We start from the raw sequence: 16,033 nt of genomic DNA on the forward strand, positions 1-16,033 counted from the left end.
ACACCACCACTCCACTGTGCCTCATTATCTTAACAGACACATTCTCATTGAATAGGCACAGTGTATATTTGTAAACCCTAGGAAGCAGCAGGCAGGTCTGCTCTTTGTGCGTTTTGCCTCTCGTTAATGTGTGCACGGACCTTTCTGGCTCAGCGCCCAGAGCCCTGCTGCTGCTGAATACCCTATGGGGAGAGACTGAGAGCTGCCTCCTGGTCTCAGTGCATTTGGCAGCAGGGAGGTCTGAGTGGCTAGACTTAAGGAGTACCTGAATCCACCTTCTTTTCTGTGTCGGTTTTCTATCCTCTCAAATTCCTCAGATGCCAGAACCATCCCACTGTCTGTCTGATTGTCCTGGAAGGAAGCAACAGGAGTTATCAGTAACATCCCTGTCGACTGATCAGAGTGGGAAGGGAGGAGAAATCATTCAGGAGATGAGATCATGTGTATCTGTGATGGGGAAAAAGAAGTAGGGGCACTTTACCAGCATGCTCCATGGTGTTGCTGGAACTGATTTTTTTTTAGGCGCCTTCTTAAAAGCAGCACATAGGTAGGATTTGCGTGTGCGGTTCAGTGCCACTTCTTTTTGGGGGGTGGGGTGGGAACAAACCCTCCCTGCCTGGAAGATATATTACCATCAAATCTGTGAGAGGTGAGATTTTCCTCTGAGACTAAAGGTATGACTTCAATTTTGCCACTAGAGGAGATACAAGTACCAGCTTAGTTCAGAGATGCCAGAAGGGTCCCTACTGCATGCTGCCATGTGGGTCAAGATATGGGAGATGCAGACAAGCACTCTGGATTTATCTAGTCCTGGCCGGATTTCAGTATGCTTAACCAGGCCGTGTTCACAGATTTGAGAAGGGTGAAGGGCAGGCTCTTCTCTGAGGTACTTTGTAGACCCCTTGCTTGCAGATCTAACCTATTTCACAGTCAGGCAGTACGAGCTGTGCTGTACAGAAACCCCTATGTGCCAGGTGGAGAAATGAATGTGCATAGGACTGGATGGACTGAACAGGAATGACACAGACAGACTGACATTAGATAGGAGTAGGAGTGATCTTCCTTCCATGATCTTAACAGCACAGGTGTCAGGAAACAGCTGAACATTTCTTTGCCCCCTGCTCAGCTCCACTCAGATGCTACTCACCGGGTGTGCCTTGTACATTGTATGTGTCATGGGAAACTCTTCAAAAGTCTTTATCCTGGATGGACACCTGATCTGATTTCCTCCCGTCAAACAACCAGGGAATGAGACACAGTTGTAGTATCTGCCAACAGAAGCGTACTGCGTTCAGTAAAACCAAAAGTCAATGTCATGAATAAACAGGACCTGAACCCAACCTCTCCATGCAATCAAAGTAGGGAGGGAGGTGAATGGTGGATTTTGGGAGGGCAATGGGGTCATCTTAGACCTCTTAACCCCATACTACTTCTGCAATGGGGAGCACCCAGACTTCCTGATGAAATCAAGCCCCGATTACCTCTCCACTTTGGAATAGCAGAATAATGTCATGTAGATCCCAAGCATCACACTATCACAGCTCCCCAGAGATGAGAAGCCTAGGCCTAATTGTTTGGGTTAGTTAGGAACAGATAGGATGAAGCTCCTGCATTAGCAGAAGGGCAGAGATGCAGCTGACACCTTTCCTCATCTACCTAATGGGCCACACCACCTTTAGTGGGACCTCATGCTCCGGCAGCATAGCTGGAGGAATGTCATAGGCTTACACATCAAGGCCTCTTTCTCTTCAGCAAAGGAAAGTGATTTTGCTTTTATAAGCAAGATGCTATGGCCTAAATGCCTGGATCACACCTGACCACCTGGGATTTTTCCAGTATTTTGCTACTGGGTTCTCCCCATATCCCTCAGGCTTCTGGCTGCTTGCTGTGCTCTTGCTGCCCTTTTCAGAGGGGATTCACCTTGCTGCTAGGCTGTGGCAGCGTATCCTCATGTCAAAGTCCTCTTCATCTGAGTTTTGCTGGGCAGAGGAAGGCACCTGGGAGAAACCATCATCTTCTGAGCTCTGAGAATCGTTCAGTGGGATGTAATCCTTCCCTTCCTGGTAGGAAGAACAGTGAGTAGCTTTACAAGAAGGGGAGGGCTTTCCCGTAAGTAAGGGCTCTACAAGCAAAAGCTGTCGGAGCTGGGGAGGAAAATTTCTGCTTTATATCTTTTGTTTCTCTGGGACAAAATATCTGGCTGGAGATTTCTGTGCCCTCTGTGTTAAGTAGCTGCAACTGTTGCCGGTGCATGGAGGTGCATGTGAGCAGGAAAACAACCCAGTCCTACGGCACCTACAGTTCTCCAGCCTACACAGACAGAGCACTGTGCTCTGGGGGCACATCACTGTGGCTTAGTCATGCCTGTGCTGGGATCCAGTGCCAAAAGGTTAAAGTCAGGGACGTCAGGATGAGACAGTACACATATTTAAGCATTTAGCTATCATTTTCTGAAACGGAACATCAAGAAAATGTTAAAATCAGAGCTGCACGCTCATCGCAGTTAAAAGTCCTGGTGAGTTACTGCATGGCAGTGATTAGTAATAGTTTCAAAGAAATCTGTATGTCTGACTGCTGTAATGGAACAATTGTTTGGTTCACATGGTCCTGACATTTAAATCTAAGGGTAGAGTTTCAGAAACCCTGGTGAAGTCCTGGTTTTCATTATGCAGGCATGTGGGAGGCAGGAGCGCTAGGACCTTGACTCAGCTGAAAAATTTAAAAAAATCATCTGGGGATTAGGATCGAAATACTGTAATGACGACTGAGAGGGCACCCGCCCTGCAGGAAGCGGAGCTATATTAGGATGCAGCTAGAGGGCTACCACAGAAATGAGCTCTCCAGCAGCTCTGGGAAACAGACCTCTCTGATCCAGGAAACACTGTTATCCCTTGGCCTGCGCAAAGGTATTGCATTGGCCAGGGCATCAGGGGACAGCAAAGTGAGGGAGCTAGCAGTGGCAGAAGAAAGAGCTGTCTGGAGCTGAGCAAGGACACAGAGAAGTTTTCACCTGCTGGACATTTTCCTGAAGAAGGTTCCCCAGTATCTCCACCAGGTCAGAGAAAGTTGGTCTCTCCTTGGGATCGCCGTGCCAGCAGCTCAGCATTATACGGTAACTGCCAAGAAGAGATGCTGGTTTTATAGCACAGAAAACCCCTCATACCCCACTCTGCAGCTCACATCCACGTTGTGCCCACTGGGACAGCATGCACCTGTACTGTGAAGGAAAGCTTGGCACCCCCAGCCCACTGGCCATGTAGACCTACTGGAAGGGATCCCTCGTTCATTATGCTCTGAATATAACAGTGCACAAAGAGCTAATTCGGACACCTCTGATACCCTTCAGAGTGGGAAAGCACATTGCCCACTTGCAGACCCATCCCAGCATGGGTATGCAAGGGTACCATCTGGCTTGCCCTCCAGGCAGCTGCCTGGAGTGAAGAATGCGTTGGCTCATTCCCCACCCTGGCTGAAAGGCCTTTGCATCCCACAAAGGGGCCTGTCCTGCCCTGTGCTGGGATCCATGAGGTTTCTGACTCACATTTCTGCTGTGGCGTACTCTGGGGCTCTCATCCTGGTACCGTCTTTGAGCCTCTGGCAGAACTCCTCATTGATCTGGACTCCAGGGTATGGAGATGCCCCTAAAGGATGTTTGAAGAGTAGTGGGAACATGAAATGTGCCATCAGAAACCAGTCCTGAGACTGCCCTTCCTCCCAAAACACTGGGAGTTGTGATCACTTCTCATACACAGCCCAAGTCCTTGATGCTGCCTGAGGCAGGCTTCTCTGCCTCAGTGAGCTGGAGGCCACCTCTGCATGCCCATCTCCCCATCACTGTTTGTGGGTGGATGTGGCCTCCATGTTTTTTCTGCCTACATCGATGTCTCTTCCCATCACTCCTTTGGTGTGCTTCAGAGGGTCAAGGCCTTCTGCCGAGACTCACCCACCAAACCGTTACATGGGAATGGAGGTCTTCCTCAGCAGCATGTGACCCTCATTAGCACTCACCTAGTGAGAATATTTCCCAAAGGAGGACCCCAAAGGACCAGACATCACTCTGGGTGGTGTAGACCTTGTCGAAGATGCTCTCTGGAGCCATCCACTTCAGAGGCAGACGGGCCTGCAGGAGGGAGAGGCAAGGCACAAACATTCAGTCAGGGACATCTCCCAGGACAGCCTTTCTTGTAGCAACGGGGTGAAAGGGATGAATGGAAATCAGAGCCGATAGTCTTGCTCCTCTCTCCATGGAGAAATGGAGGTTTGGTTAGGCCAGAGGGAGAGATGGAGACACCGAAAGGAAGAGGAAAGAGTATAAAGAAACAAGAGTAAGTTAACGACAAGCTGAGGGGCAGAAGGAAGGAGATAGATGTCTGCTGGTGGTGGAGGAGGAGAGCACATACATCACTGGACCAACAGTTCCTGGTCCCAGCCACACAAGTGGTTCCACTCCTCCTTTTTCATCTTCTCCTCAGTTTATTCCATCCCGAGAGTAGTTTATGAACACCTCAAGGGGGCCTAATCTGTATAGGGTTTGAGAAGATGGCACTCACACTGCCTTTCCTGACGTAGTCAGGGTCCTTGTAGATGTCCCGGGCCAGGCCAAAGTCACAGATCTTTACCACGTTGTTCTCCGACAGCAGGATATTGCGAGCTGCCAGATCTCTGTGGATGCACTGAGGGCACGCAAAGAGGAAGGGGAAAAATCAGAGGGATAGCACCCACCATCAGAAAGCGCGGAGCACCCCCCTTCCCTTGTGAACCTGAGCTGTAATGCGGGAATGGTAGAAGTGGGAAGAATAACAATTGCAAAAGGAGGTGGTTAAGGAGAGGGTGAAATACAAGAGGACTAATTTCCCATCTTTGTGCATGCAGGGCTACCTCAGACTTCCTGAGAAGTGTGAGGCAGGGTCACTGAACCTCTCTGTGTGTCACCTGTGAAGTGGCTGTAGGCAGGCCTTCTCTGATCAGGCACGTGCAAAAGAAGAGGGGAGTGAAGGAAAGGGTGAACTCACCTTTCGGGATGCCAGGAACTCCATGCCACGTGCTACCTGGAAGCTGTAGCATATCAGGTCTTCCATTGTCAAGGGACTTTGCCACAAGTCATCCACTGTCCAGGAGTACAAGAAAATTATTATACAGTGAGAGAGAGGTCTTTTGTCATTCTTCCGTTTCTCCAGGACTGTGGGATACAGCCAGCCCCTTGGTGAGATACAGCTAGTCCTCAGCGCTAACTGGAGTAACCAGCTCCCCTCTAGGATTTTCTGCTTAGGTGGCAGAAAGCACATGGCAAGGACCTGCTCAAGTGTGAGGAGAATGAGCCCAGCCTCCAGCACATGTCATTCAGACAGGGATGTGGGGAACAGGGCTGGAAGGGACTCTGAGGGTCAGCTCGTCATTCCTGTCCTAGGGAGGACCCACTGAGATCCCCCTCAAATCTCTTTCTTTAGGCTAAAAAAATCCAAGGGGATTTAACCCTCCCTTCTGAGTTTTGAGACTCTATTACAAGACAACAGATGACTCTAGTAGCCCTGTTCAGGGAATTGCCATGCCACAGTGGAGTGATCAGCTGCAGGGCTGGGTCCTAACTTGCCAGTGTCATGCTCTACCCATTCCCCAAGCTAGCCAAGTCTGGCATTTTTTTGGTGGGCCAGGTGAGGAGCTGCTGCTGAGGCTGGAGTATTACCTTCCTGGATTGGCTGTGCTGTCTGGTTCTTGTGCATCAGGAAGCGGTTGAAGATAGCGCTGTCACTAGTCCCAGAACGACTTCTCCTGTCTGCTCTCACTGCCTCCACGATGGACTGGACCTGAATACGCAGCCTGGGAGACTTCTCCTGGCAAGGAGACCAAACCAAAACCCTCAGGAGGCACCACACATTGTAACCCCTGCACCCACAAGCTGCACAGTCTTTTCCTGTTCTTGGAATGTAATTCTGGCCTGGAAGCACCTATCTTCCCTTGCAGAAAGAAATTACTTCCCTGATGGCATGTGAACCCAGATCACTGTGTAAAGTTGATCTGCTGCTAGACAGAGGGTGTCTTTGTCCCATTGTCAGATCATATTTCACACTAAACATCTTCCTTCCCTAGACATGGGACAGGTCTCTAGGGTCAAAGGAAGACACTTACCCTGTAAGGACTGAATCCTTCCCGCTTGGTCCGCAGGTAGTTGGAGAGGTTTCCATACTTGCAAAACTCAACAATAACCATGAGTGGACCTGGTGAGAAGACACCAAAGATCAGGGGAAGAGGTAAGGGCTTGGGATGGTTAGAATTTGCCCTGACTTATGTCACGTGCGGCCCCACTGAGCTGTGGCACCTGTCCTAAATGCACACAGACACACTGATAACATCCCCACATACCCCTGTGGTGGCACATGTGGCCAGCAGAAAGGACACAAAGGGACAAGCACTGATCTCTGGGAGCAGGCAGAGTCTGTTGCTCTGAAATATTTACCATTGGGTTTGGTACAGGCACCCAGCAAATTCACCACGTTGAGGTGATTCCCGATGTGAATGAGGATCTTCAGCTCTGACATCAGTGCCTTGTGCTCACTTGCGGTAGCTCCCTCTGGAAACACAGACATGCCACATCACCATGCCTCCTCGCAGCATTTCACTCCCCCTCGCCACCCTTCTTCTAGCAGAGTGTTAATGTGAGTCTTGCTGAGAAGGCTGTGACCCCAGAGTCTTGGTACATTTTGTTATTGCATGTTTCCATGTGAAATGTCAGAGCTTTGTCTGGAGATCCCACATCCCTGCTGTAATGAGTAGGGTGCTCCCTCCAGGTGCAGGCACCCAGAGCAAAGGACAACATAACCTGTGCCCGACAGATTTTTCTCTGTGATAGTTGTGTGGGGAAACAGATGACTTGAGGCTTACACACTTGAATCTTTGCCCTTTTGGCCTTAGAACAGAGATAAAGAGCTGCAAAACAATGTGAAGGAAAATTAGAAACAAAAGGCATCTGAGTCTTTTGATCATGACTGAAGATAGGAGCTGTCTCAGCTCAAACCCAGAATATCTTTTTATGATTCCTCTCCAATAGCAAACAGTGTTGTGCCCTGGCCAGCTCTCTGTACTGCATCTTCTCTCTGAGTGCCTAATTCACATCAACTCTTGATTCTCTGTTTTACCCTCAGGGTGTTCTGTGGTTTTGTGTGCCTTTTTCATACTTCTTGGCTTCCCCACATGCATTTTGCATTACTTAAGAGTTGGTAAATTTAGCCTGAGACAGAAGCATCCTTGTGAGCTGCAACTGATGGGCCAGCTGAGAGCCATGCCTTAAAGGACTGTGAAGCAAACTTGCATGTCCAGGATGCCCTCTGCGATTTCTGTGCAGATCATTTGTACACTTGCAGTGATAAGTACTGCTGAGATGGGCCATGATTTGGTTTCCACATACAGGTCACTGCCGGCCAGAGACTGCCTCGGTATTTTGTTGGGTGCCAAACTGCAAAATAATGGGATGTCTGTCTGAAAGTGTGGCTATAAAAGCTTAAAATTTCACTCTGGATTGACCAAGCTTTGGGTGCAAAGCCAATTTAGCCCTCAGAACTGGGTAAGAACTGCAACCTGCTTCCTTACCCAGGTCTGAACCTGGCCCATAAACACAAAATACAGGCACATTTGGAAGAAGGCAACTGAAAGAAACACTTCTTTTAGTGACCTGCCAAAGAGGGGGTTTGGATTCTTGTTCGTCCTTTGAGACAGATTTCATTCTTTGCCTTTGCAGACAAGGTAAATTTCCTCGAAAGCCGACCTCCTCAAGTTCCTGCTGTCTATTCTGCCACTTGCCTCCCAGTGCAGCTGAATGGGGCTAAAGCATCCATGAGGGGAGGCCAAGAGGATCAACTGTGTTGAGACCAAGAAGCCATAAATTAAAAGGCTGGTTCCAGCTCCTCTCCTCTAGTTCAGGGCTGGCTTATGCAGAAGCACCCAGGAGTGCTTGTGGGAGACAAAACATTTTTTCCAGAGCTTTAACAAATGCTTTATGCAAAAGACAGGTATTTACAGGGTGGATATTCCCTGGCAGGTGCCTCATTCTTTGCTGTCTACACAGGCTGCATATTCTGCTTCACTGTCCACATACCTTTCAGCATTTTGACTGCTACGGTCTCACAGCTGTTACTTTTATTGATCCCAAATGCTGATGCTTCCACCACTTTCCCAAAGGCACCGTGACCCAGGACTTTACCTATGAGCAAGGAGAGAGGCAGTGTGAAGGAAGGCAGGTGCAGCACAGGCAGAATGGAATGAAAAAACAAAAATCCCAACAGGAAACCATGGGAAGAAGAAAGAACAAACATCATAAAGGAAAAGGAAGGAGTGGAACGTGTGCCCTTCCCAGGTGGCTGCTTGCTTTGTCAGTGAGAATAAGAGAAAGGATGATGGGAGGAACTGAGGCAGAGCTGGCATGGACAAAGCAGAGGAAGGAAATGGCCCTGCAGAAGTGAGGGGCTGTTTGTTGCCCTTAAGCAGAGCGTATGGGCAAGGTAAACGTGACACCTTGCAGCAGAGCAACCAGGGCTAATGCCACTGCTCTGTGCCTCAAAGGCAGTCTGCAGCCCTTTTAACTCTTCCAGACAGAGGCAAGAGACTGCAGGTGGGTATCTCAGCATGAGGAGGATAATGGATGCAGTCTTGGGTCTGGAGCTTGTGGTACCTGCTGTGGACTGTGTGTTCTGTCCAGATTGCCACTTGGAGAATATGGGGATGTGTTTTAAAGCATGCCCAGAGGTCTTCTGGTCTCAGTGATGCCTGTGTGCGTACACTGGGAGAGTCTGGGCTTACAGTTGGCTCAGACCTGTCCATAGAGTCAGACCCAAAGAGATTTCCCAGGCACAGCTGGGCTTTAGGGACAGTCTGGGGAAGAAGAGGGGAAGCCTGAGGCAGAGAGAAGGCATTAAATACAGAGGTGAGAAACCTGGTGGGAAATGCTGGCTACTGCACGCAGTGGCAGGGAGGGAGTCCAGCTCACCTAGGCGCAGGCGGTCTCGTGGGAACTCCCACTTGCTGGAATCATAGGGCAGGTACTCGCACTGCTCCTCCAAAGGCACCTCACCGGGGTCCATGATGATTGAGAGGTAGCCTGTCTTGATGTCTGCGTGGGCAGGCTGCAGGAATCAGCCAACACAAAGGGTGAGGAGATGCCCTGCCTGTACTGGGTGCTGACTCCCAGAGGGGATTTGGTTCCTTTGCCTGCCTTGACCTGCCTCCCCCTGGCAAAAGCCATTCCCTGTCACCTCCTTTACCACAGCCCTTATACACCCTGTCCTTGGTGGTGACAGCGCTTGAAGCAGCTCTCAATGACCTGTTTTTAGCAGATGCTGTCATACAGCCCCATATCACCGCAATGGTGTTGCCCCAAGCCCTGCTACATCACCTCCCCTGCCCTGGGACAGAGACAATCACATACCCTTTTGATGTTACAGAAGATGAGAATAAGGAGGATCCAGAAGAAAACAGCGATAACGCCAGTCCCAATCAGGATGACAATCTCCACATTGGTCCTGTCATCAGAGCCTGTGGGACGGGAGGGAAATTGCAGCTTCAGAGATTCTCATTCCATGCCCCAGCTCGGCCACCCCTTATAGCCTGCTTCAGGATGTGGGGAGACTGAGGAGGTGTGTTTGCCTGAGCTAAACATGCTCCTGTGAGAGCACCATGCTACCAGCCAGGCCTAGGGGCTTTGACTGCCTCCTGCTGCTCAGTGTCACAGGGAAGAGGCATGGGACCTTGGCCACACTCCTACTCCACCTCTTCATCCCCAGGGGTGTCGTGGCTGCTGATACCTTCCACAGAGACGCTGGCCGAGGAGTTCACGCAGCCCTTAGCATTGCAGACACTGCACAGGTAGAGCCCAGCATCCTCCTCTCTCACCCTCTGAATGCTCAGCTTCTGGTTGAAGTCTGCCAGGTCAATCCCTGTAAGGCATGGAGGGTTGCGGTGGTCACTCACAGGGAGGGGGGATTAGTATGCTGGACTCATTCAAACTTAAAATAAGGCTCCTATTTTTTGCCCAGTTTATTTTAGATGGCAGAGTGAAATTGCACCAGCTGGCAGATGCTCTCTTCTGTGGCCTGATGGCCCAGAAATACCCTGGAGGGACCTTCCCCAGGCAGTGTATGGAGGGGATGAAACCCCCGCAGACAGTGCTGGTGGGGCGGGGATGGTGCCAGGCTGTCCAGCTGGTGTGTCAGGGCTTGTTCCTTTCCCTCTGCAATGTGCCTGGATCCCTCCCATGCTCCTTCCATGGGACCTGGGTTGGTCCCTCCATGAACAGAGATGCCAGGCACTGGGCTGAGAGTATGAAGATGAACGATTTACCTCTCTCTGCTCTCCAGCTGAATGTGCACATGCACAGACAGTGCTGAGCCAGGCCCTAGGGCATAGACTTGGCCAACGAGACTGCGTCAAACTGGGATAGAACATGATTAAGACTAGAGTTCAGCCAATTCAGAGAATGGCTGCCTTTGCCTGGGTACAGCAACTCCCAGAACCCAGCAGTATTCAGCTCTGCAGCTGCTAGACATGATGCCCTGCCTTTGATTCATCCCCAGCTCACTGTACCTGACACTTCTTCAACCAGTTTCTCGTCTTTGTACCAGCTGATTTCAGGAACGTGGTTGCCATCCACCTTACAGCGCATCTCTATGGAGTCGCTGATGTTCACCCAAATGTCTGTCAGGTTCTGCTTGAGGCGAGGAATCTCCAGGGCTGGAGGAGCAGCACAAAGAGGAGGAGGGGAAAACGGGAAACTGATTGATCAAAAGAATATCTGTGTTCCTGGGGGGCTTTGGGTCTCTGACCCCTGCTGAAGGGTGTCTTGAGAACCCAGGTGCCCTGCCTTTGCCACCTTGAGTTTAGCTTGCTTGCGTGGCTTCCCCTGGGGACAGACTGGGAAGCTGATGGCAGCAAGAGCATCAGCTCTCCTCTGTCACTCCCGCCTGCCCTGTGGACCCTCACCCTGCACAGAGATGTATTTCTTGTGGCAGTGCTTCTCCCGGGTCTTCCTGTTCTGCACCTCACACACGTAGTCTCCCTCTTCACCCAGGGAGATGTTGGGGATGGTGAGCAGCAAGGTTGCATCGTTGGAGTCAGGCTGGAAGCGCAGCTCCCCCTGCATCTTGGTGGCATAGTGGTGGACATTCTTGCAGTCCAGCACGAGGGGGTTGCCTTCCTCGTCATGGAGCTTGGAAAGGTTCAGCCGATACCACTGCAGGTTCTCATAGGTGTAATTGTCCGCATTGCAGCTCAGCTGTAGGTCCTGCCCTTCTATGGGCTCTTCCGAGGGCTGGGACTCAATCTCGAACCCGTCTGGAATGGCTTTCAGGAAGGAAATGAACATGTGAATGAGTTTTTATGGCTGAGCTGCCAGACACAATGAACTTGTCTCCTTGGGCTCAGCTCTCTGAGACCCCCCTGTCCTCAGCCAGGGTAAAGGAAACTGATCGAGAGCAGAACTGTGACACGCAAACTGCTAGCAATCGACAGCTTAAGCCCAGTGAGTGCTACGGGATATGCTGAAGTCCCGCGGTCAAATTAAGAGGGGTCACAAGTGTAACAAGTCTGGGAGGTCTGAATTAGGCTGTTACGACTCTCAGCTCAGCTGCAGCATCCTGGGTTGCACATGTACCTGCTTTTACATGTGCCGACAGTTACACAGCCAGGCTGGACAAGATGTTGTTCATCTGCCTCCGCAGAAGCTGGTGGCTCTTACAGTACAGGTACTATCTATGAGGCTCATGAGCCCTGGCTTCTGGGGTCTGTTCAGAGAGGCACAAAGATAAGCCCCTGCTGTGCCCTTGCTGGGCTCCCTGTCCCCAGCAGACAGGGACAGACTCCTGCCAGCATGGGGTACCACTGGCAGGAAGCTTATGCAGCCCCTGACGGGTCATGACTCCAGCCCACGCTACCGGGCTTTGGCTTCTACAAACTCGGCTTCCTCCCACCACCAAAATCCCGTGGGGACACTGCTGGGGGGGCTCGGGCCAGCACGACCCTCCCTGGGAGCAGGGCGGGCAGTGCCACTAGAGGATGCTCTTGGACCAGGCACATGCCCAGCCCAGGATGTCCCCAGCCCAGGACCTGCCAGGGCTTCTCCAGGACCTAGACACAGGCAGCACCGGTTCATTCCCAGGTCTGCCTGCCAAACTCTGCCTGTGCTGTCTGTTGCCAGTGTTCCAGGTTTTTGCCACTCAGCAGAGCTCTGGAGCAGCCCTGCTTTCCTGCTGGCTTCCTAGCCACTGTTGAAGGTGCTAGCTGTGAATGACAGCACCTGACAGGTCTAGGGACCTGCCTATTTCAAGCAGAGAGCTCGGCTGATGCATGTCAAGGGGACATCTGCAGTACTTACTGGTCACGTAGAAGTAGATCAGCCGCTCGTCTCGACCCACTTTGTTAGAGGCAATACACTTGTACATGACTGAGACGTTGGCCTCCTGGATGGCCAGTTTGCTGACTGTCTGATGGAGGGAGAGAGCATAAGGAGTTAGGAAGAGCAAAAGGGAAGAGAAGCAGCATCAGTGCTGCTCTCTGGCAGACAGCAAAGCACACAGTGAGCCTGGCCCCAGGTGGCAGCTGTACCTGGGAAAAGTTTATGCAAAAATAGCCCCTTATTCCGTAGCCCTTTGTGCATTTTAAGCCTCATCTGCTAGCTCTAGCAACAGTGACGTGGATTTATTCCTGATCTCTGCTCCTTTTTTGCAGAGCCCAGCCAGCATAGATGGCTTTCCATTGCGAGCTAAGCCCCTTGGGTCGCCACCATGGGGACAGGCCTGTGCCCAGCAGGGACATGAACAAGATGCAGGGTTGAGGGGTAGGCTAAGCTCCTGCCAAGCTTATACAGCGGAGAGAAAGGAAAAAAATACCAAGGCTTTGATTCCCTGAGCCCTCTGCAGTTAAATGGCTACTTAGTGTCCCACAGAGTTCAGTGGATTTTACAGGTATTTACAGACCTGCAAGCACTCCTTTTATCTGTAAGGAAATCAAACCTGTGAAAGCATCCCAGCTCTCACTACTTCAGGAAGACTTGTCATCTTCTGTCCTTAAACTCCAGGTGTACATAGACACAGTCCTAAAAGCTTCACCCTCCCTCCTTCCAGTAAGACATGACTAAGATTGGGCAAAGAGCCAGGCTGCTGCCCTGGGAGCACAAACCCAGGAGATGCTGCCTCCAAATAAGCCAGGAAAGGCAGCTGGGGAGTAAGGCAGCTCTCCTCCTTCTGTCTCACACGGCACATGTGTGAGCTGCCAAATATGTTACAAGCACTCCCCTTAGAGGAGATCTGAAGTTTAAAGCCCAGGTTTCTCCTCCTTCCCGGTTTAAATGACAAGTTCATTACATGCAAAAATCCCTCTAATGGAACAATGTTTAAAATGGAAAAAAAAAAAAAAAAAAAAAAAAAAAAAGCATTCCTACAGGGAAACTACTTTACCTTTACTATTCATCCCATAGACTTTGGGAAGCATTTCCGTTCTAAGTGGCAATGTATTAGCTTATGTTAATCAGAAGGAACAGTCATTCATTCAGTGCATATTCAACACAGCTGAAGTGACCTTATTACTAGTACTTTTGTGCATTGCCTTTTCCGTTTCTTGGGGTTATTCAATACAGCTGAAGTGACCCTATTGCTGGCACTTTTGTGCGTTGCTTTTCCTGTTTCTTGGGGATTTTCCTTCTAATGTGCACCGTTACGTTTGAGTTGGGGTTTCTGGATTTGGCATCATCCTGCTGTCTGCAGTGCGTGGCTGTGCAGTGCACACACTGTGGCTCATTTCGGCCTTTCTGGACAGAATAAAAACCAGGAGGATGGTAAGAGAAGACAGACAGAAAGGAGGAGAGGGAGAGAAAGCAGAGAAAGAGGATGTAACATCCCATCACAAATGGAAGAGCTCTCTTCTCACAGAGCTCTTGCACATCCCTGGGCTGCACAACCTAAGTTGAACCTCCAGGACAGTTACAACCAAATAGATGGAATGACAAGGACACAGCTGAGGAACAGGAGGAAGAGAATAAGGAAAAAAGGGAAAGATCAAAAGCGACCAAGATGAGAGACACATCTGGAAGGGGACACAAGGGCTTCTCACCCAGGAGCTCCCACCACCCCTGTTTGCCTCCTTGAGGGACACCAGTCTCTGACCCTCTACGAAGGAGCTTTGGCTGCTTGGGAAGGAGAAGCATCTGCCTCTGCCACCCTTTTGGCAGAGTGATGAACTCCTCCTGGCCAGGCCAGGGAACGGGAAGTGCCTTTGGAGGTGTGTAGGAAAACAGGAAGTGACTTTCGGAAACAGGGGCCCATTTGTTTGTTCTGCATCCCTCTGTGAGCGGCTGGTGCCCGACACCAGTGGGAACAGGAACCCCGTCACGGTGCAGACCTGACACTCACAGCTACCAGAGAGACTGACACAGAAACAGGCAGCAAAAGCCGTGTCTGGCTGTTTGCAGGTCATATGCTGCAATGAGGGAGAGATGTTCTTTCCAGAGAGGAAATGCTGTGATGGAGAAGTGGGCTCTGTGGGGCACACGTGCTCTCACTCACAAATCTGCAGCGGCTGGATGCCAGCATCTCCATACCACCCTCACCCCCCTGGGATGGGGACAGTTGGATGAAAAGACCCATCACACACTTGCATGTTCCCAAGGCCAGAGATTTCCTGGTCAGTTTGTGACTCCTGCTTAACCTTCCCAGCTGCCCAGGCTGCTCTGTGGGGTTTGGTTGTCCTGGAACAGCTCACACAAGAGTGCTCAGAAATGGCCATGGGATCCCCCCCAGCACACGCTCCCCATGCCCTCCCCAGCTGGGTGCCCTGTGTTCAACAGCAACCGGTGTAAATCCTTCTGCGCAGTCAGCCCCAGAGGGAGCCTCTCTGGACGCAGGGTGATTTCTCAAAGATGACAGCTCTCCCTGGCCCTGGGGCTGCCTGGTACTGCCGAGCCCCAGAGCTGGGAACAGCCGCTGATGGTTTACTTTAGCAGCAGAGGTGTGAAGCCCTCCCCAAATCTGTCTCTGCCAGGCTTTTTTCCAGGCCACTATTGCTGGCTGATTACAAAGGACCAGTCTGAGGGTGCTGTCTGCATCTCCCTGCTCCTGGACAGGCTTGGGGCTGCAGCCTCACCTTGTTCCGCCCCTCCACGAACTCCACCCAGGTGTCAATGCTCTCGATGGGGTTCACTGCGTCCTGCTGCGACACATCTTTCCAGTCCTTGCACTCGGGCATCCGGTCCCGCTGATGACGCCTTGCTGCCCGGTGCCTGCTATTGCTAATCCAGCAGCAGGGGAGGAGCAGGAGAAAGAGGAGAGAGACAGAGAGAAGGTCAGCTGGGAAAAGGTGGCAAAAATAGCTTTGTGTCTGAGAATTGATGCCCCTGTCCTCTATCTCTGCACAATTTCCCAGGTCTTTTGGTTACACACAGTTCTGATGTGCTTTCTAAGGGTGCTCTGCAATCATGAGTGAGGCAAACACCTATAAATGTGAAAATTGAGGCAGGGAACAGATACTTGTGTCCCAGGCAGTGTCTTCACCCCCAGGCCTGTGGTTTCATGTTAATGGTGGAGAAAGGCAGAAGTGAAATTGGTTCGTGTGTGCCAAAGGAAGTTCTTGATGCCTTTGCTCAGCAACAAGGTCTTAAACCCCTGCTTGGGACTGAGTCAGGGATATCACAGACTGGCTGGATGCTGGCCTGGAGAGCACACAGTGCAGCACCCAAGGGTGCTCCTGCTACCCCTGATTCAATAAATACCAGGAGAGAAACATCCCAAGTAGAGATGCTGCTGGTGTCTGACAGGGCAGGGTGGTACCTGTTTGGGCTGAAACAGGCGTGTGGGAGGAAGTGCCCAGATCTGTCAGGGACCCCAGATGCTGCAGCCTGCAGGGTGCTCCAGAAATGCAGATGGGGCAGGAAGATTGGAGGGTCTGCCCAAAATCCAGGGTGGGAGGTGTGAAGAGAGAAGGCTTATGGTGACAGGGAAGCAGTGGGGAGCTGAGAGCCTGAGAGCAGTGGCAAGGGCGCGCTGGCAATGCAGGGCAGAGC

General features: G+C 51.1%; 1 protein-coding gene across 2 annotated transcripts in view; it reads right to left on the reverse strand.

Moving 5' to 3' along the window:
• FLT4 (fms related receptor tyrosine kinase 4) overlaps window positions 1-16,033 on the reverse strand; it is a 59,904-nt gene that overhangs the window by 5,111 nt on the left and 38,760 nt on the right. For both annotated transcript variants that reach the window (XM_040604156.1, XM_040604155.1), the window contains exons 11-29: window positions 15,118-15,262; window positions 12,356-12,464; window positions 10,966-11,325; window positions 10,570-10,716; window positions 9,792-9,923; window positions 9,416-9,522; window positions 8,978-9,113; window positions 8,090-8,194; window positions 6,455-6,568; window positions 6,127-6,215; window positions 5,684-5,831; window positions 5,013-5,107; window positions 4,551-4,673; window positions 4,009-4,120; window positions 3,542-3,641; window positions 3,011-3,116; window positions 1,921-2,060; window positions 1,148-1,268; window positions 266-351 (exon numbers count right to left, since the gene is read on the reverse strand). In XM_040604156.1, the coding sequence (XP_040460090.1) occupies window positions 266-351; window positions 1,148-1,268; window positions 1,921-2,060; window positions 3,011-3,116; window positions 3,542-3,641; window positions 4,009-4,120; window positions 4,551-4,673; window positions 5,013-5,107; window positions 5,684-5,831; window positions 6,127-6,215; window positions 6,455-6,568; window positions 8,090-8,194; window positions 8,978-9,113; window positions 9,416-9,522; window positions 9,792-9,923; window positions 10,570-10,716; window positions 10,966-11,325; window positions 12,356-12,464; window positions 15,118-15,262 (2,475 nt within the window). The remainder of the gene's footprint in view (window positions 1-265; window positions 352-1,147; window positions 1,269-1,920; window positions 2,061-3,010; window positions 3,117-3,541; window positions 3,642-4,008; window positions 4,121-4,550; window positions 4,674-5,012; window positions 5,108-5,683; window positions 5,832-6,126; window positions 6,216-6,454; window positions 6,569-8,089; window positions 8,195-8,977; window positions 9,114-9,415; window positions 9,523-9,791; window positions 9,924-10,569; window positions 10,717-10,965; window positions 11,326-12,355; window positions 12,465-15,117; window positions 15,263-16,033) is intronic.

Source organism: Falco naumanni, chromosome 8 (genome assembly GCF_017639655.2).
Source record: "Falco naumanni isolate bFalNau1 chromosome 8, bFalNau1.pat, whole genome shotgun sequence".
Lineage (NCBI taxonomy): Eukaryota > Metazoa > Chordata > Aves > Falconiformes > Falconidae > Falco > Falco naumanni.